This window comes from Alnus glutinosa, chromosome 10 (genome assembly GCF_958979055.1).
Source record: "Alnus glutinosa chromosome 10, dhAlnGlut1.1, whole genome shotgun sequence".
Classification (NCBI taxonomy): Eukaryota; Viridiplantae; Streptophyta; class Magnoliopsida; order Fagales; family Betulaceae; genus Alnus; species Alnus glutinosa.
The window spans coordinates 1,737,658-1,759,231 of NC_084895.1; the positions used below are offsets into that span (position 1 = coordinate 1,737,658).

Sequence of the window (21,574 nt, forward strand, 5' to 3'; positions counted from 1 at the left end):
GAACCAACAAATTATGAGACAGGATGTATGTACGGTACAAGTTATTGTGATTATTTGACTTTTATTACTAAGATAATGAGATCTGGGTCGACAGAATCGTGATATTTATCAAGATCAATTATTCTTACATTTACAAATATATATAGTACTTGGAGTTTGCAATAAGAACATCTAAAATCAATAGGATCTATAATTACTCTGACTTATTATTGAGAGAAACACACGTTGAGATTAGCTTACAATTTCTTAACTGATATTAGGAGGGGCGTTTATAGTAAGAAAGGACAGAATAAAGGGTTTGTGAAAAAGTGAAAACTAGAATCAAGAATGCAGCCATGAGTGATATGATCGACCATGGGTTGCCAAAATAGCCACGCCTCAACGTTGCTCGCCATCGATTGCAAGGGCGCCTACAATATGCATTCACTTCACGGTAGAGGTCAGAGTAAAGGAAAGAACCAACTGAAGCATCACTATAAAGCCTATTGTAGATACTTGCTACGTCCTCAATGCCCAAATAGAGACATAGAATTCCTTTGTCTTTTAGAAAAGCCACATCTTGGTTATTGTTAATAAGGTCAGCAAGGAGCTTAGCATAAGAGGTGGCTTCAAAGTCTTTGCTTGGATCACATTGTTCAAATGCAATTAAATTTCTATATGCAGATCTTGCATCCTCCCAAACCATTAACGGTGGGATTGTCATCACTCCATCTTTGAAAGTTACATCAAGAGGGCTGTTTTTTCTGTCTCCAGCTTTGAATTTAACTCCAGCTTGCACAAGTTCTATCACAGATGGAATTTGCTCCATAGACGTGATGAGGTTTCTTTGCAAAGTTTTAGGGGCCGGTTTTACTATGGATGCTCCAATTGCGGAGTTTCGTAGGCAATCGAGTATATGATCGTGTTTGAGGTCATCACGAGGGGGCCATATACATCCATAAGACGAAAGGACAAGATTAGGTAGGGATGTCTCTTCAGCATGTGATTTGGTTAGGTAGAACAAGCAATCAAGCACGCGCCAAGGAAGCTGATTCTCAAGTAGCTTCACGTCATTTGATATTCTCCACTTCATCCATGGCATATAGAACACCGGATCTTCAATGTCTGGTTGCACCTGCCCCGAACCTTTGCGGAATAATTCAAGGATAAAACAACCATCAACCACAAGCATCTCTATGAAATCTTTTTCAGGAACAAGAATTTCTTCAGCGTAACATGCACGACACTCTTGCTCAATTATTCCAATAGCTTCTACAAAGCACTTCAAAGTAGTTCTCGTAGTTGGTGCTCGATCGAGGAGGCAATGCAAATACCATAACTTAATTTTTTCCATTGCTTGCAGCTTCTCCTTCCCGTGGTGAAATGGGCCAATTGAAACCAACTCTGGCTCGAAAGCCTTTTCATTATGCTTGCGTAGTCTATCCGGGACTCTAAATATGGAACATTTAGATGGAATTGGAGATTTCTGGCAAAGCTTTCCTTGAATCGAAGATGTCACTTCTGTTACAATATCTCTAATAGTGATGGATGTTTGATTGCTACTACTCGTTTTTGCCATGATTTGTTCTCTCGTATTCTTTCTTCTTGCCAATGCCAAACAATATCTTTGAGATCCTGCTTTAATAGCAAGTAAAAGCAAGAAAAAGAAAAAAAAAATAAAAAATAAAAAATAAAAAATAAAAAGGTATGAATGAAATTTATTTATAATTTTCCAAATTTTTTGATGGAACATAAAAATGAAAAATACTTTTTGCGTTTTAATGAATATTTTGTCTTATGAATGGTTTGTTAATGTACCGAAGAAATGAACAGGAAACAAATGGCAGAAAGAAAATAAAATAAAATAAACAAACACATGCGTATAGCTTGCCTTGGGCCTTGTTGAATAATATACTTAATATTAATAACATTTATTTGACTCTTTTATTATTCTTCTAAGTTACTAAGTGACTTGAAGATGTTTTCTTTTGGTTTTTTACGAGTTATTTTACATACAAGTTACATGGAGAATGATATGAGATGTAAATGAATGAAGTTAATGTGAAAAAGTTAGAATAGTCATTTGTATCCTATAAATACCCATGTAAGCAAGTTATTTTCAATCAAGTTGAACAAAAGAATACAAAGTTCTCTATCAATTTATTGTCTCTCTTCCTTGTTTCATTCTCTCTTAGTGTGTGTGTGGTTCCCAATTTTCAATAGACCTTTGATCTAATTCTAAAGCAACCAAAGATTTAGGTTTAAAGAGATAAAAAGGGAGCAGAGGGAGCCCTTTATATAGAAGAAAGAGATTTAGTTCCACTTTGAAAGGGTTGTTGAGGAATAAAGGATTGATTAAGACTGCTTACATAACCTTCCCGGTGGAAGGAAAGTGATCGAATGGCAGCCTCCTAAAGGGTCCCGACAATTGATTGAGCACTATCTTTAAGCATCATTCATATTGGTACGTACGCTCTTTAGAAGGTGTGAAAAGCACGAGAGAAAGGTGGTTGGAGAAAATTGTTTGAAGCATGCTATTTGTTATCGGTGGCGGTGTTAAGATTTTGGTTAAGAGGCTGAGTTAATAAATTTTTCAATTTTTTATAATTGAAAGAAAAAATAAATCTAAAGTTCATAAAAAGTTAATTATAAATATTAAAAAATATAACTAACACAATAGCAATAAAATTTAATTATCACTTAAAACATATAAATATAACTTACAAAATATTTTGTCACATATATTTATTTATTCAGTTATACTCAACGAAACTTCATATATATCTTACCTTAAAGTCGTTGCATGATGTATTCATCACTAACAGTCTTAAATATTAAAAAATAAAATAAAATAAATAAAAAAGAAAGAAAAAGGAAAAGAAGAAGAAATGGTGAGTGGGCCGCGTAAGGCAAAGTTGGCTTGTTGCTAATAATATTTAGCATTTTTCACATAATGTTAAAAAAATCACATAATTTGATAATCTCAAATTTGTTCACAGTATATGAACGCAGTTAAAAGCCATTAAATTCATCAATTCAATAAAATAGCAACGATCTGAGTAAAAAATCAAAAGGAAAAATCACTTGAGAAAATTTACCCCTCTAGATGGCGGGTCGTGGGTGGTGGCGTTCGGACCGTTCAGTACGGTGGTGCTGGGCTGTTGGTGGTGTAGATGGCGGGCGTCGCTCTCATCCGCCGGTGGTGGTGTCGCTGGTGGGCGGCGGCTGCTGTTGCGGGGTGGACGGCAGGCGGAGGTTATGGAGGGAGGGAGTAGCACTTTGGTGAGAGGGAAAACTTTTGGGGTGAAATGAAAGAAAGAGTGGGTTTGTACTTATGCAGGTCTGCAACTTGGAGAGAATGGCGTCCAGAATTTTTTTTCTTTTGAACTTTTGTCTGCAACTTGGAGAGAATAATGGCGGCCACAATTTTTTTTTTCTTTTGAATTTTTATCAACAAAAGTCAATCTTCTATGCATTTCAATCACGTCAGCCAGCGATCTCTCTCCTGACATTTCACTGCAAGACGAAACAGAGAAAAAAATATTATTTTTTTTAAAAAAAAATTTAAATAACGGACAGGGACAATTTTTTAACAGACGTGGGCTCCAGGTCCGGAACCATTTCTCCTTAAAAATCTTTCGGATCCGTAGCATTTCCCAGTGTGCACTTTTTCTTTTCCATTTTTGTTTTTTTATTTTTTTTGGGTGTAACCAGTGAGCTTATTTTGTAAGGAATGGAAAATTGACAGTGGAAGTTAAAATAGATAGATGTGATATAAAGTAATAAGAATTATATAAAAAGTGAAAAATTTTGTATAGTAATGAATTTTTTTATTTAAATAATAATAAAAATTTATTGATGTAATATAAAATTGAAATGTTTTGAAGTTAATTATTTTTGGGATAAGTGAGAAAGAGGAATTCTTATTTCTCTTTCTTTGTCAAACAAGCCCAACGTGTTTAGCAAAGGAAGAGCGGAATGATTCGTGCTCAATGTCAATATGGTGCATAGTGCCACGTCCATTCAATCAACTTGGAATTGATTATACTTATTAATTTTTAATTTTGCCCATAAAAAATGTCTAATTTTGTTTAATCTTCACTCTCGGTGAAATTTTTGATTGTATTAACGAGATGGTCAAACTAGTATCTGACTAACAATATGATAGACAAAATTGAAAATTAATAAGTATAATCAATTCTGGATTGATTGAGTGGACGTTGCACTCTGCACCATGCTTACATTGAGCATGATTCATTCCACTCTTCCTTTGCCAAACACACCCAACAAATTTGACATCCTACCTACTGCACATGAACATGAACCCATCTCTCTCTAGAATGGCGCGGAGGCACATTTTTAATTTAGTGGAGGCACATTTTCAAAGCCCTTAATTTTTTATTTTTTTATTTTTAGGTTAAGCAATGGCCCCTGCAAAAATAGAATCAGGCCTCCTAAAAAACTTTCCTCTAACTACAAATATAATTTTTCTTTTTTTAAAAATAAATAAATATATATATATATATATATAACCCTGCAAGTCCACGATAAATGCAGCAAATTTGAAAGGGAAAAGAAAAAAAATAGCAATAGGAAAATAGCAAATCATTTTCAACACGGCAACCCAACCTAACCTGACAATGTCAATCAAAAAATTAAAAAATACACTGCTCAAGGAAAAAAAAATAAAAAAAAAAAAAGAAACGCAAAATTTACTTTTCAATAACTCAAATTTTCCTCAACCTCATTCTTACATTCAACCCTAAGAGAAAAGAAAAGAAAAACACAACTTCAAAATACCGAAGGCTTGAGAGAACTCGGAGAATTGAGATTGAGATTTGAGAAGAACAGCTTTGGAGGAAACACCGTTGGAAGTCCACGGTCCACCAGCACTGTCATTTGTCACACTGTGAGTTATCTGCTAGATCTCACTTCTTTGTAGGGCCGTAGGCTATTTTGCAATTTTTGCTTTAAAATTTGAGGCTTTTCTATGAACAAAAAGAAGAAGAAGAGAGTGTTAAAGAAACTAGAGAAGTGAGGAAGATAAGAGGAGACGAGGAGACGGAGGACAGGAGGAATGAAACTGAAGGTTGTGATTGTGATTCTGTGAAGGCTTGATTCGCTTGAAGCACTAGTGCCTTTGTGCGTTGACAATGCGTTGGGGAGAAGAAAAATAATAAAGGCAGAAGGTGAGAAAGCCGAGAAGGTCCTAGAAACTAAGAAACTAGATGGGAATACTGTGAATGAGTCATGGGTGAATCAATTGGCTTCAAAAAACCACTTTTTGATAAATTGATCAATTGTATTTGTCATTTTGTTGGATCACTTGAATGAGTGGTGCTGTCGTGGGACCATCAACCATGGGTGGGGAGGGAATTAAGTGAGGAGTAAATATTATACATTGGGGAGGAAATTAATCAATGACCTTTTTTTCTACTTTCTTTTTTAAAACTAGGAATCATATTATTCAAAATTTTAAAGTTGATTATGTGATTAATATGAGAAATAATCAATTAATCAAATATGCTTTGTTAGTATTTGTCTTTGATTGATAAATTTTTTTTATATGTTTTTATTATTTAATTTGTTTTTTCAGTATTTAGTCTAGATTGAATTCTTAAGAAACTTACAAAATAAATACACAAAAAAAGAACTAAGTATGCCTTTTTTTTTCTTTTTTCTTTTTTAATTGTGTTCCGTCACTTATTCTTCTGATTAATTATTTTTTTTTTATTCGTTTGCAGCGTTCAGCTAGCACATTTTTATATTTGATTTGTTTTCAAGAAATCCTTCAAACTCAAGATAACATTGATTCACTGAAACGTACTCATTTTTCTTATACTTTATTAACTGTGCTTAATTTATTTGTCAAGTAGTTTATCTTTTTTCTTGTTTGCTATTTTGATGGGTTATTTGATTTGGTTAATTATTTGTTGTTTTTTCAATTGTTAATGCTAATAAGAACTATTATAATTAAAAAAAAAATTCTAACAAAAAAAAGTTATTTGTTAATATGATTTTATAGACATGTAACTTTTGTATACAGTTATAACTTATGATTTAGTATGAAGTTAAGTTTAACTGTTTAAGATTTGTTTCTTTTATTTTACAAGCGGACACACATATAGAAGGACTACATATACATATTTATTTATTTAGGTTCGGCTCCTCCACCAATTGATTCTTGACTTTGCCCCTATTTTTAAACTTCAAACACTAGTAAGACACATACATTATTGATTGTGGGTCTGGTGGTGAATTCGCAATAACAAATAACAATAAATTAAGATTCTACAGAGGAATTAATATAAAATGATAGAAAATCACTTTTATAGTGTTTCGTATTGATAAACTGATACAAATAATAAACCGGAGGCTAAAGCCATATTAATAGGCTTATATAAAGCCTAAATTCGAAACCCTAAAAAATAATAATAGAAAAACAAAATAAAAACACTTTGGAATACAAAATGACAACTTTTACCTACTAAACGTTGGAATTACAAAATATTCATGAAATATAAAATTGTAGTCATCTGAATAAGCTTTTCAACGCTATTAAGTTTGTCTCAATCTGATATCAGAGTCAGTAGATATATGATTTTTTAAGTAAAATGAGTCTAACAAAAAACTGATAAAATTGGCTCGCATTGATATCAAACTATATATTGACTTGTAGAAATAAATATAAAATAGAAAATAATATTATGTGAAAGAGAAAGAAACAGCAAGCGAAAGCAGAAGCAGAAACGAAAAGAGCTAGATGTATGGGCTACATTTTGTCTATTCACTGTATTAAACATTATTACACAACTCTCTATTTATAGAGAGATAATGAATAGTGAGCAAAAAATCTTAAACTTAAATAAAGTAAATATCGATAAACTCAATTTAGAAAATATAAATATTCTAATATAATGGGAATAAACCCTAAAAGAAAATCAAACCTAAATGAAAAATATTATTACAAAAAAAATATACCATCATAATATGAAAAATATATTCTAACATGACCTATGAAATATATTGACCTACGAAATCTTGTAAATAGTATATATATAACCATTCAACTTCTATGCTAAGCAGGAGATCGAGTGACATCACACAAATGGCGAGAGATTTTGGCGCTCTAGTTGGTGCCCATGACGATGATGCAGGTATTGCGTTTGAGAGCTCAGGTAGCCTACTTTTGCTTGGCATGATTATCATGTCCCTCTCAATTATATCAATGGTCATCTTTCCTTGTGGCCATGATGACAATGAATCAAGTCGTTTCAGTAGGAGAAGTGATATTGCAGGGCACCTTGGTGGTGGTGGCAACGGGTGGTGCTGATGCTGAGACGGCGGCATGGCTGGTGGTGGTGGCAACGGGTGTGGTGGTGGCGGCATGGGTGGTGCTGATGCTGAGACGGATCGATCAGGACCTCAGAATACTCTATCAATTGCATTCGCTATCCACATATGCGGATGCGGTTAATAATAGCATCCGCATTCCATTTATATTACATTTAATAAATTCATCAAAACGACGTTGTTTTGGTGTTTAATACCAAAATGACATCGTTTTGGATTAAGCATAGATTATGTTAACATTGGTTTGTTTGATTGTGTTGCTTTCTCGTGTAACAGTCAATATATTTTCAAAAAATTAGAACTTAAAAAGAAAAAAGAAAAAAATCTAACAAACCAAAAACACTAAAAATTGACCTAAATTATTTTCAAAATCGTTTAAAATAAGCCTTAATAGAAATTCAAAAAAAATTCAAAAGACTAAAATAAGCTCAAAAGGCTCATTATCTATTATGCGAATAGCGAGTAATAATCACGGGAATGCGGATGCGGATTTTACAATAAAAGTTATATCTACATTTTTATGGATATAGCTACAAATATTACAGATAATCATATTCACGTCTGCATGTACACCCTAGTTGTTCTCTTGCGAGTTGGTTTTCAACAATTTAGTTGAAGAGTTACAACTATATTATATGGCCTACTTAAATGCTTTAGCAACACATGGCTTTTACTCGTTAAGTACAAAGGTGGTAATTAATTGGATAGATAGAATACCTTTAGTCTGTATAGTAATGCACTGTGTTCCCGATCCACTCCTATTACTCTTCATACATCTCATGCCTTTCCCTTCACAGTGTCTGCATGCCGGAGTCGACCAATTCAATTGAACAAATTTATCATGATCATCTATTATACCGTATGGAATCGATCGGGGAGTATACATCTCTTGTACAAGATATGAGGGACGGCCTTATGACATTCATAAAATAAACTTGGTAGGTAGGGCCACTAAGACAAGAGATCAGATAGGAGCCAAATGGTACCTATACTTGATGATTGTATGCCATCTCAGCACTCTGTAATTTGAAACTTAAGGGCCTTTCAATAATTACTCATTGTCATATGTTTTGTGATTGACTAGTTTCTTGTAATATAATTGGGGGCCATATTTGCTGCGATGTGATAAGAATTTTATTCTTTTGACTTTTCATATATGGTGTTTCTTGGTATCTATTTTTTGTCTTATTAACTTTAAATTTATATCTTCAACTTGAAAGATTTTTAATTGCTCTTGATCTTGAAACATGCAAATTGTGGGGTAATTCTATTAGTAATTTTTTTAAAATAATAATAAAAAATTATTGTTGTGATATAAAAATTAAAATATTTTTAATTTGACTTTTTTTTAAAAAAAAATTAGAATGGTTTTACAAACAGTGCAATGTTGGATAGAATACAATTCTGACAAGAAATTACATGCAGTAAAGGTTGCTACTTCATATTTACATGTAAGGTTTGGATCGTGTGGGAGTATGTATATAAGATTATATAGGTTAATTCTAATCGAATTTATTTAATTAAATAGATTAAACCCCTCGATTCTAATTTGTTAATTTCGTAGTAGGTTTACAGATAGTATAAAAAATTGTTAATATTTATGTTACGTGTTGAGTTCAGATCATGTCGAGGCATAAATATAAGATTATATAAGTCAACCTTAATCCAACCCATTTAATTAAATGGGTTAAACTTCTCAACCATAACCCTTTAATTTCGAATTGACCTAATTTGTACTAAATTCATAAATCATGTTAAAAATTGTCAGTCTTACATACATCCATTTGGATTCCTTCACAAAGAGTAATAGTGTAACCCACTCGAGATTTGAACAAAGATATATATATATATATATATAATCAAAAATGTGTGTAGGGACGAATAACAGAATTTTGTAGAAGTTTTCTTCATTTCAAAATTTTTAATATATATGTTTTATTCGAGTAGGTTGAGCACATACGGCATTAATATGGTGAGTTGACTAGGATCGGCGTTGTCAAGCATTAAAGGTGCATTTAGTGCAGGGTTTGCCAACGGTTTCCTACCAACGAGGGAAAATCATATTTATTGCTTAAATTTTTATTTCTTTTAAATTTATATATTGAGTTTCTAATTTTAAGAATATGATTTTTAAATTTAATATAAATTTTAAATAGATTTTTCTATCACTTTTTTCTTCAAAATTGATAGTTTGACAGAACCTAATATCAATGCTACATTATTAAGCGCCAAGTCATCTATAAAAAAGAAAAAAAAAAAAAAAAAAAAAATAGAAGAAGATCCAACTACAGAAATAAAAACCATATTTTTTTCGATATCTTAATTTTTTAGATTTTTTTTTTCATCAATTAAAATTTAGTGTTTATTTTTTTTGTTATGAATGTATAGTTGATAAAGTGAGGGAATATATATATAAAAAAAAAAAAAAAAAAAAAAAAAAAAAAAAAAAAAAAATAGTTAGTAACATGATTTTCTAATTATTTATGAGGTAATATGTAACTTATATGTTAATTTTGCACTTAAATGTCATAAAATAAACTTCAATTTTTATTTATTTATTTCGTATTTCACAACCCACAAGGGTAAAATATATGAAACCCACTTCAGCATGGGATTAAAACCAAACCCGTGACCACAGTACCTCACCTATTATTTTATTTACAAGTAGAGGAGATTCTTCTGGTTTTGAAAACCACGGGCGTGATCATTATCTGATTTATCTCTATGAAATCTAGCAGGCAAAGCCTGTAAATGACTCTGATTCTACGAAGAGGAGGGCTTAAATCAATCACAGATGCATAAAATTGTACTTAATTTAAGGTAGCCATTTTATCACTCTCACACACACACACATATATATATATATATTTCGAGTTAAAAAAATAGAATAGAAAGCAAACAAGGTACACAAAAACCAGAGTTATATCAAAACACCATGATGTTGCTGGTTTTCTACTCTGGTCCTGTCTCCATTAAAACATTTCGTGGTGTTTTGTCTTCTGTATTGCTAGTTTTCAACTCTGTTTTTTGTGCTCATAAATGCCCTAGAAGCTACTGTCTCCATTAAAACATTTCGTGGTGTTTTTGTCTTCTGTGTTGCTGGTTTTCAGCTCTGTTTTTTGTGTTCATAAATGCCCTAGAAGCTACCACAGATTCTATGCTGTTAGTTCCAATATAGACACCAATCTCCAACTTAGGCCATAATTTCAACATAAATTTTGGGCCTCGCGCAATCATTTTCTATTACAGGTAGTTTATATTCAATTAATTCACGCGTATTGTTCCCTCAAAGTGCAAAGGAATACCACATTAGTTGTTTGATGAATCACCATATGGAAGACCTTACAGTGAGTATATTTTCCTGTTATATTTTGTAGTTCTATTGCGGTTTGAAGAATCACCTATTCTAAATTGATGAACGTTTAATGGATTCCTTTCAATCCTTGTTGACTTGCATTGAGAACCATGTGCTTCTGGCGACTGATGAAGCTTAGCCACTATGGATAAAATTTGGTTTTATTACATGTTCTTTCCACATCCTGTTTTCAGCTTAATAAGTTCAAGAAACTTTACCATATGGTGATCTTCCGAGGAGCAACCGTGTGAAAGTCAATCCCCGAATGTTGAATTATTGGTGCTCAGGTTTTGGGAGTACCATGAAAATTTTGTGAAAATGGAAAAGTGATGCAGCCCAACTTAGAAATGCCCTCAGGGAGGATCTTGAGCAAAGTAGGAAAGGCTTCTAGAGTGGGAATTTTCAATTTTGCAGGAGACAAATCATGCGTAACCTCTGCTCGAGCAAGAATGTGACTAATCATAGGACAAAAACTTCGTGCAACCCTCGTGCAACATTGGCTGGAGTGAAGTTGCGACAATTTTTAATAAAGACTACTTTTGTAATTTTACTTTCAACGTTGAACCCTGGGTTCTATTTAAGCACAATAAGATCGGATTGACCGCCTAGTTGTTATTGTTGTTGAGTTCTATGAATAAGAATGTTGAAGAGAGAGTTTTTCTTTTGTTTCCTATATTCATATTTTAGGCTTTATAAAAAAGAGTTGTTTGATGTAGTGTTCACAAATTCAGCTTCTCCCGCTCCATTAAAGAAGCAACTATTAGCAGCTCAACATACAAATTGATATATTGTTTTTGTAGCATAGATATGGGAGAGTAGAGATTTTAGTAATTGCAAAATGTAGAAAAGTAGTGCTGCTTTTTGAATGTTGTTCATTTGTTTGTACCTTCGACTTGAGTGTTGTTCAGTTGTATTGATAACTATTAATTTAATTCTAGCACATCCTTACATATTTATCATAATGAATCTTACTCCATTTCAATACCCAATTTGCAAATCTCCTCCTCGTCTTTCCCAACATAATTGAAAATCAATCAAGGTTAACATCATTAAAAGAGAGATCAGATTGAAAAACATACTATACCTTGTTCTTCGGGCAACTCATCCCATTATAATCGATATAAATTAAATTAATATCATTATAAGGGAGATTAGGTGGGCTTATTCTGTTGTGCCTTTTGGTTTTGAGGATTGCAAATTGCTGTTGTGTGGCCTTGTTTGGTATCTTATGATTCATGTTCTTTCTTTTCTTCTTTGCCCGATGGGAGATAAAAAATTTCCTCTGCAAAGCCAAAATTTTGTGTAATGGACAATCTACTGTCTAGATTTATTTTATTTTCTTTCTCATAAATTTTCGGATGGTCATTTTGTATTTATTTCCACCGGATCATCTCTTTGTCATGTTTCTTTCCCAATCATTTTATGATCAATTGCTTGTTGTGACCCTATGAATGAGCATAATTCGTAATTTCTTTTACAAAGATAGGATAGCTAAAGCCATCTCCCCTAATTACAATTTCAGATATGCCGCTTCTAGCTCTTTTGCTTTACATACCAAAACAGAGTGTTTTCCATGTCTCTCAGCTCAGACCTAAACTAGGTTCCAATTTATCTGTTATCAATTTTGCCACCTGTGAATTTGGTAGGCATCATTCAGCCTGAACTAATGGAGATTTTAACTCGTCGATCTCGGCCAAAGAACAATTGTTCCATCACTGAATTGTTGGCGCAATGGTTGGTCAATCCAAAGATGATGCAACTTGGGAGGAGTGCCACTCTCTAACACAAGCCTACCCCCACCTTGTGGGCAAGGTGCTCTAAAGAGGAGAGAATTGTAAGGAGCTCTAAAGAGGGGAGAATTGTAAGGAGCTCTTCTAAGAGGGTTGATACGTGGCAACATAAGGAGAGAAGATTGTTACGTGGCATCTTAAGGGCTGATTGTTATGTGCCCTAGTTGTAACTGAAGTCATTATGTTCGTTATAGTCGTTATGTTTGGTAGTTGTAACTGAATGTATTACTAATTCAGTTGATAGGCATAGGCGTAGGCGTAGGAAATTGCATAAATGAGAGGAAGAGAAAGACAGAGTTATCGAATTGTTCAGATTGAACATTAGAGGGTGTGGCTCTTCGAATTGCCTCTTTTCAATAGAATTTCATTCCATTTCTTCTTTTCCAATTCTCGTTTTCTTCTTAAATTCCTAAGAGAACACGTGTTCTTTTACACAGAAGGATTGATAGAGAGGTTCAGTTGTTGTATCAGTTGATCAATGTGCATATGCCAAAAACATACAATCAACGCAAATCCCATAACCAAAAAAGCAACAGGGAGAAAAATCCACCAAAGATTAACCATAATAACAAACAATAATTGGAACCAACAAATTATGAGATATGATGTATGTACGGTACAAGTTATTGTGATTATTTGACTTTTATTACTAAGATAATGAGATCTGGGTCGACACAGTCGTGATATTTATCAAGATCAATTATTCTTACATTTACAAATATATATAGTACTTGGAGTTTGCAATAAGAACATCTAAAATCAATAGGATCCATAATTACTCTGACTTATTATTGAGAGAAACACACGTTGAGATTAGCTTACAATTTCTTAACTGATATTAGGAGGGGCGTTTATGGTAAGAAAGGACAGAATAAAGGGTTTGTGAAAAAGTGAAAACTAGAATCAAGAATGCAGCCATGAGCGATATGATCGACCATGGGTTGCCAAAATAGTCACGCTTAAACGTTGCTCGCCATCGATTGCAAGGGCGCCTACAATATGCATTCACTTCACGGTAGAGGTCTGAGTAAAGGAAAGCACCAACTGAAGCATCACTATAAAGCCTATTGTAGATACTTGCTACGTCCTCAGTACCCAAATAGAGACTTAGAATTCCTTTGTCTTTTAGAAAATCCACATCTTGGTTATTGTTAATAAGGTCAGCAAGGAGCTTAGCATAAGAGGTGATTTCAAAGTCTTTGCTTGGATCACATTGTTCAAATGCAATGAAATTTCTGTATACAGATCTTATATCCTCCCAAACATTTAACGGTGGGATTGTCATCACTCCATCTTTGAAAGTTACATCAAGAGGGCTGTTATTTTTGTCTCCAGCTTTGAATTTAACTCCTGCTTGCACAAGTTCTATCACAGATGGAATCTGCTCCATAGACGTGATGAGGTATCTTTGCAAAGTTTTAGGGGCTGGTTTTACTGTGGATGTTCCAATTGCGGAGTTTCGTAGGCAATCAAGTATATGATCGTGTTTGAGGTTATCACGAAGGGGCCATATAAATCCATAAGACGAAAGGACAAGATTAGGTAGGGATGTCTCTTCAGCATGTGATTTGGTTAGGTAGAACAAGCAATCTAGCACGCGCCAAGGAAGCTGATTCTCAAGTAGCCTCACGTCATTTGCTAATCTCCAATTCATCCATGGCATATAGAACACCGGATCTTCAATGTCTGGTTGCACCTGCCCCGAACATTTACGGAATAATTCAAGGATAAAACAACCATCAACCACAAGCATCTCTATGAAATCTTTTTCAGGAACAAGAATTTCTTCCGCGTAGCATGCACGACACTCTTTCTCAATTCTTCCAATAGCTTCTACAAAGCACTTCAAAGTAGTTCTCGTAGTTTGTGCTCGATCGAGGAGGCAATGCAAATACCATAACTTAATTTTTTCCATTGCTTGCAACTTCTCCTTCCCATGGTGAAATGGGCCAATTGAAACTAACTCTGGCTCAAAAGCCTTTTCATTATGCTTGCGTAGTCTATCCGGGACTCTAAATATGGAACATTTAGATGGTATTGGAGATTTTTGGCAAAGCTTTCCTTGAATCGAAGATGTCACTTCTGTTACAATATCTCTAATAGTGATGGATGTTTGATTGCTACTACTCGTTTTTGCCATGATTTGTTCTTTCATATTCTTTCTTTTTGCCAATGCCAAACAATATCTTTGAGATCCTGCTTTAATAGCAAGTAAAAGGAAGAAAAAAGAAAAAAAAAGGTATGAAAGAATTTATTTATAATTTTCCAAATTTTTTGATGGAACATAAAAATGAAAAATACTTTAGTGTTTTAATGAATATTTTGTCTTATGAATGGTTTGTTAATGTACCCATGTAAGCAAGTTATTTTCAATCAAGTTGAATAAAAGAATACAAAGTCCTCTATCAATTTATTGTTTCTCTTCCTTTTCATTCTCTTAGTGTGTGGTTTCCAATTTTCAACATGCCTTTGATCTAATTCTAAAGCAACCAAAGATTTAGGTTTGAAGCTCCAGAAAGAATGACAGTAAACACAACACAACTTATGTCTTAAGAAACGAGAAAGACACTACCTTAAAAACAAATAAAAAATGCCAAAAATAAAAAATAAAAACATTACCTCTATTTTAACCGGGAAGTAAAGCTAGCGTCGGTGAATAGGGAGGAAAGCCATGAGAGAGAGAGGAGCGAGCGAGCATGTGTGTCATCCACTGGATGAAAAGAAATAAAAAGAGAGTAGATCAGTGAGCCCTTTATATAGAAGAAAGAGATTTAGTTCCACTTTGAAAGGGTTGTTGAGGAATAAAGGATTGATTAAGACTGCTTACATAACCTTCCTGTTGGAAGGAAAGTGATCGAATGACAGCTTCCTAAAGTGATCGAGAAAAAGTTGGTTGGAGAAAATTGTTTGAAGCATGCTATCTGTTATCGGTGGGAGAGCTAGGATTTTGGTTAAGAGGAGGTTAATAAATTTTTCAATTTTTTTATGATTGAAAAGAAAAATCTAAAGCTCATAAAAAATTAATTAAAAATATTAAAAAATATAACTAACACAATAGCAATAAAATGTAATTATCTCTAAAAACATATAAATATAATTTACAATATATTCAGTTGTCCTCGACAAGTCTTTGTATCTTCCCTTGAAATCGTTGCGATGAATAATCGCTGCATGATGTATTCATCGCTAACAGTCTCAAATATTTATTCAAATGATTTTTTTTTAAGGCCCCTACTCTTTGTTTAAAGTTGGCTGTTTCTTTAAAAATAAAAATAAATAAATAAATAAAAGCCTCTTTGTATGGGTCTCACTCTAATATACCTTAAGATTGTGTAATAGTTGAGGTGAGATTATACATGAATCCGGACTCATTTCATTAAAATGGGCGTTGTTGCTGAATATTTATATATATAAAATAAATAAATAAATAAATTTAAAAAAAAAAAAAAAAAAAAAAAAAAAAAAAAGGAAAAAGGAGAAGAAGAAGAAGGAAGAAATGGTAAGTGGGCCGCGTAAAGGCAAAGTTGGCTTGTTGCTAATAATATTTAGCATTTTTCACGTCATGTAAAAAAATTCACATAAAAATTCTTAAAAATTGTAAAGAATCGTAATCCTCCTAAAGAGTTATCCCTTACACCACGTGAAACCATGTTATGGCTATCTGCTGGGCAAATAAAAACTCTTTCGCAGTATATGAACGCAGTTTTGCATCATAATATATATATAATTAAAAGCCATTAAATTCATCGATTAATTCAATAAAATAGCAACGATCTGAGTTAAAAATCAAAAGGAAAAATCCCTTGAGAAAATTTACCCCTCTAGATGGTGGGTCGTGGGTGGTAGCGTTCGGTCCGTTCAGTACGGTGGTGCTGGGCTGTTGGTGGTGTAGATGGCGGGCGTCGCTCTCATCTGCCGGTGGTGGTGTCGCCGGTGGGCGGCGGCTGCTGCTGCAGGGTGGACGGCAGGCGGAGGTTATGGAGGGAGGGAGTAGCTCTTTGGTGAGAGGGAAAACTTTTGGGGTGAAATGAAAGAAAGATTCCTTTGTACTTCTGCAGGTCTACGACTTGGAGAGAATTATGGCGTCCAGAATTTTTTTTTTCTTTTGAATTTTTATAAACAAAAGTCAATCTTGTATGCATTTCAATCACGTCAGCCAGCCATCTCTCTCCTGACATTTCACTGCAACACGAAACAGAGAAATGAAAGACCGTCCTGTCCGTTGTTTAATAATTAAAAAATATATTTTATTAAAAAAATAAAAAATACATAAAAGATAAATAAAAATATATATATATTTTTAATTATTAAATAACGGACCGGGACAGTTTTTTAACAGACGTGGACTCCAGGTCCGGAACCATATCTCATGAAAAGTCTTCCGGATCCGTAGCATTTCCCAGAGTTGCACTTTTTCTTTTCTTTTTCTTTTTTTTTTTTTCCGCAAATTTGACTTCCTACCTGCTACACATGAACATGGACCCATCTCTCTCTAGAATGGCCTTCACTCTGGACTTGATCGTAATTTGGCGGAGGCACGTTTTCAAAGCCCTTAATTTTTTATTTTCTTATTTTTAGGTTAAGCAATGGCCCTGCAAAAATAGAAACAGCCCCCTTTAAAAAAAACTTTACTCTAACTACAAATATAAATTTTCTTTTATATATATATATAAAACCCTGCAAGTCCACAATAAATACAGCAGATTTAAAAGGGGAAAAAAATAGCAAATCATTTTCAACACAGCAACCCAACTTAACCCGACAATGTCAATCAAAAAATTAAAAAATACACTGCACAAGAAAAAAAAAAAAGACAATTTACTTTTCAATAACTCAAATTTCTCTCAACCTCATTCTTATATTCAACCCTAAGAGAAAAGAAAAGAAAAACGCAGCTTTAAAATGTCGAAGGCTCGAGAGAACTGAGAGTGAGATTTAAGAAGAACAGCTTTGGAGGAAACACCGTCGGCCGTCCACAGTCCACCAGCACTGTCGTTTGTCACACTTTGAGTTATCTGCTAGATCTCACTTCTCTGTAGGGCTATAGGCTATTTTGCAATTTTTGCTTTAAAATTTGAAGTTTTTCTATGAACAAAAAGAAGAAGAAGAGAGTGTAGAAGAAACTAGAGAAGTGAGGAAGATAGGAGGAGATGAGGAGACGGAGGACAGGAGGAGTGAAACTGAAGGTTGTGATTGTGATTCTGTGAAGGCTTGATTCGCTTGAAGCACTAGTGCCTTTGTGCGTTGACAGTGCGTTTGGGTAGAAAAATAATATAGGCAGAAGGTGAGAAAGCCGAGAAGATCCTAAAAACTAAGAAACTAGAAGGGAATACTGTGAATGAGTCATAAGTGAATCAATGGGCTTCAAAAAACCACTTTTTGATAAATTGATAAATTGTATTTGTCATTTTGTTGGATCACTTGGATGAGTGGTGCTGTCGTGGGCCCATCAACCACGGGTGGAGAGGAAATTAATTGAGAAGTAAATATTGTACATTGAGGAGGAAATTAATCAATAACCTTTTTTTCTACTTTCTTTTTTTAAATTAGGAATCAAATTATTCAAAATTTCAAATTTGATTATGTGATTAATATGAGAAATAATTAATTAATCAAATATGCTTTGTTAGTATTTGTCTTTTATTGATAAATTTTTTTATATGTTTTTATTATTTAATTTGTTTTTTAAGTATTTAGTCGAGATTGAATTCTTAAGAAACTTACAAAATAAATACACAAAAATAAAGAACTAACTATGCCTTTTTTTTTTCTTTTTTTTTTAATTGTATTCCGTCACTTATTCTTCTAATTTTTTTTTTTATTATTGGTTTGTAGCGTTCAGCTAGCACATTTTTATCTTTGATTTGTTTTCAAGAAATCCTTCAAACTCAAGATAACGTTGATTCACCGAAAGGTACTCATTTTTCTTATACCCTATTAACTGTGCTTAATTTATTTGTTAAGTAGTTTATCTTTTTTCTTGTTTGCTATTTTGATGGGTTATTTGATTTGGTTCGTTGCCTTTTCAATTGTTAATGCTAATAAGAACTATTATAATTAAAAAAATTCTAACAAAGAAAAGTTATTTTTAAATATGATTTTATAGACATGTAACTTTTGTATACAGTTATAACTTATGATTTAATATGAAGTTAAGTTTAACTGTTTAAGATTTGTTTTCTTTTATTTTACAAGCGGGCACACATATAGAAGGACTACATATACATATTTATTTATTTAGGTTCGACCCCCCCCTACCCACCAATTGATTTATGGCTTTGCCCCTGTTTTTAACACATACATTATTGATTGTGGGTCTGGTGGTGAATTCGCAATAACAAATAACAATAAAAATTATAATTCTTTTTAAATTAAGATTCTACAAAGGAATCAAGATAAAATCATATAAAATCACTTTTATAGTGTTTCATATTGATAAACTAATACAAATAATAAGCCGGAGGCTAAAGCCATATTAATAGGCTTATATAAAGCCTAAATTAGAAACCCTAAAAAATAATAATAGAAATACAAAATAAAAACACTTTGGAATACAAAACGACAACTTTACCTAATAAACGTTGGAATTACAAAATATTCAGGGGTAATTACCTTTTTCCCCTATGAACTACCAACTTTTGCGCAAAACCCCTACAAATTACCAACTCGACCAAAATAGAACATTCAACTACTAAATACAACCATTTTCTCCCCTTCCGTCAGTTAGAGAGTTAAAACAAACGGTAAACGAGTCACGTGACCGCCACGTGCCGTTTTACATGGGGGCATGTTGGAAGATGGTGGTAGTTCATGAGGGGAAATAGGAAGAAAATGAGGGTAAAACAGCATGTGACGGTCACGTGACCCGTTAACCGTTTGTTTTAACCCCTTTGACTGACGGAATGGGAGAAAAAGGTTGTCTTTGGTAGTTGAATGCTCTATTTTGGTCAAGTTGGTAGTTTGTGGGGACTTTGCGCAAAAGTTGGTCGTTCATGGGGGGAAAAGGTAATTAACCCAAATATTCATGAAATATAAAATTGTAGTCCTCTAAATAAGCTTTCCAACGCTATCAAGTTTGGAATCTGACGATTTCCATACAAAAGAGATCCTCAATAACTATCTCATTATAGAAACCTTCCTTCAATAGACCAAAAATTATTGCGCTATCCCAATTTACATCCAGATAGCCAATCAACAAATATTGCCTAAAAACACTAAAAATACCCTGTAAACAAAATCTTCCCTCGAAGATAAAACCCAATTAACAATATTAATAGGCTAATACAGTAATATCTCATCTATTCGTGTTAATAAAAATTGATTAATATTTTTATGTTGTGAAAAAAAATTGATTTTTATAGGTTAAAATGATTGGATGAAAATATAAAACATATATGTGATTTCCGTATGCGCCGAATTAAAAAATTATTTTCTTGAAAACATTTTATGCTGACCAAACGGAACATTATATAAATGAAATTTATAATTTTCCACTTTAGAAATCTAAACCCATACAAGACGGATATATGTTAGCAATTTCGTGGAAAAGACTGGTTGGGAATCAGAATTGTTACTAGTCAATTTCAAATTGTGAGCCAAAAGTATGCAAGCCATCAAGAGGGTCAAATATCATATTCCTTGTCCATTGGACAAAGCCATCGCAAGCCTTGACCCCACCCGTCCCAACCCTTTATACAAATTTCCAAGGCTCTGTGGAAAGTATATATGACTGGTCACTCCAAATCACATAAATAAAAGAAATTGATAGGATAAGGGGGGATATGAATAATGAATTGTCTCGTTTGAACTCGTTAGTGGTCAAATTTATTTAGGGGAAAATTAAGATTTAACAAAAAAAAAAAAAAAAGGCTTCCGTTTCAAACATTATAACAGTAATTTTCTTCAATAATAATGTCTAATATAGGGCCCGTGGTGATGGGATTGGAACGTCACGCACACATCACCATTGGCTGAAGCTCACATCAAATAGAATAATGAGTATATTCATGATTAAGTTATGCACACTCCTACGCCCTGACTTGTAGCATTCAAAAATTCATCTTTGAATAATTCACTTTCGGTGACTGAAAATAAACAAAAAATAATAATTAAAAAAAATTCACATATTCTCTCAAATTACTAATAAGTTTAAAATAAAAATTACTATTTCAGATATGCCGCTTCTAGCTCTTTTGCTTTACATACCAAACAGAGTATTTTCCATGTCTCTCAGCTCAAACCTAAACTAGGTTCTAATTTATCTATTTTACATATCAAAACAAAGTGAATTTGGTAGGCATCATTCAACCTGAACCAATGGAGATTTTAACTCGTCGATCTCGGCCAAAGAACAATTGTTTCATCACTGAATTGCTGGTGCAATGGTTGGTCAATCCAAAGATGATGCAACTTGGGAGAAGTACCACTCTCTAACACAAGCCTACCCCTACCTTGTGGGCAAGGTGCTTTAAAGATGGGAGAATTGTAAGGACCTCTTCTGAGAAGGTTGATACGTGGCAACGTAAGGAGGGAAGATTGTTACGAATTGTAGGAGAAGAAGATAAGCTGGAGAGGCATTGACAGCTGGATAGTTAGTTGCATCCAGTTATGTGTCCTAGTTGTTACTGAAGTCATTATGTTCGTTATCGTCGTTATGTTTGGTAGTTGTAACTGAATGTATTTATTGATTCAGTTGATAGGCGTAGGCGTAAGAAATTGCATAAATGAGAGGAAGAGAAAGAGAGAGATATTGAATTGTTCAGATTGAACATCGGAGGGTGTAGCTCTTCGAACTGCCTCTTTTCAATAGAATTTCATTCCATTTCTTCTTTTCCATTTCTCGTTTTCTTCTTAAATTCTTAAGAGAACACGTGTTCTTCTACACAGAAGGATTGATAGAGAGGTTCAGCATATGCCAAAAACATAAAATCAACGCAAATCTCAGAACCAAAAAAGCAACAGGAAGGAAAACCCACCAAAGATTAACTATAATAACAAACAATAATTGGAACCAACAAATTATGAGACAAGATGTATGTAATATGTATGGTACAAGTTATTGTGATTATTTGACTTTTATTACTAAGATAATAAGATC

General features: G+C 33.4%; 2 protein-coding genes across 8 annotated transcripts; both read right to left on the bottom strand.

Annotated features, from left to right (window-relative positions):
• Positions 1-170: 170 nt before the first annotated feature.
• On the bottom strand, positions 171-3,390 carry LOC133879420 (UPF0481 protein At3g47200-like). The gene is made up of 2 exons (XM_062317995.1): positions 3,078-3,390; positions 171-1,614 (listed from the first exon to the last, which is right to left on the bottom strand). The coding sequence occupies exon 2, from the start codon at positions 1,556-1,558 to the stop codon at positions 257-259; it is 1,302 nt and encodes a 433-aa protein (XP_062173979.1). The 5' UTR covers positions 1,559-1,614; positions 3,078-3,390; the 3' UTR covers positions 171-256.
• Positions 3,391-6,915: 3,525 nt separating this feature from the next.
• On the bottom strand, positions 6,916-16,552 carry LOC133880421 (UPF0481 protein At3g47200-like). 7 transcript variants are annotated; one of them, XR_009902267.1, is made up of 4 exons: positions 16,295-16,552; positions 15,097-15,187; positions 8,050-8,132; positions 6,916-7,382 (listed from the first exon to the last, which is right to left on the bottom strand). XR_009902267.1 is itself a non-coding variant. In XM_062319371.1 (3 exons), the coding sequence occupies exon 3, from the start codon at positions 14,630-14,632 to the stop codon at positions 13,316-13,318; it is 1,317 nt and encodes a 438-aa protein (XP_062175355.1). In that variant the 5' UTR covers positions 14,633-14,673; positions 15,097-15,187; positions 16,295-16,552; the 3' UTR covers positions 13,243-13,315. The 7 variants fall into 7 exon arrangements, 2 of the variants coding, with proteins under 2 accessions (XP_062175355.1, XP_062175356.1); XR_009902266.1 differs by having other exon boundaries at positions 6,916-7,430; XR_009902265.1 differs by lacking the exon at positions 8,050-8,132.
• Between the last annotated feature and the right edge of the window lie 5,022 nt (positions 16,553-21,574).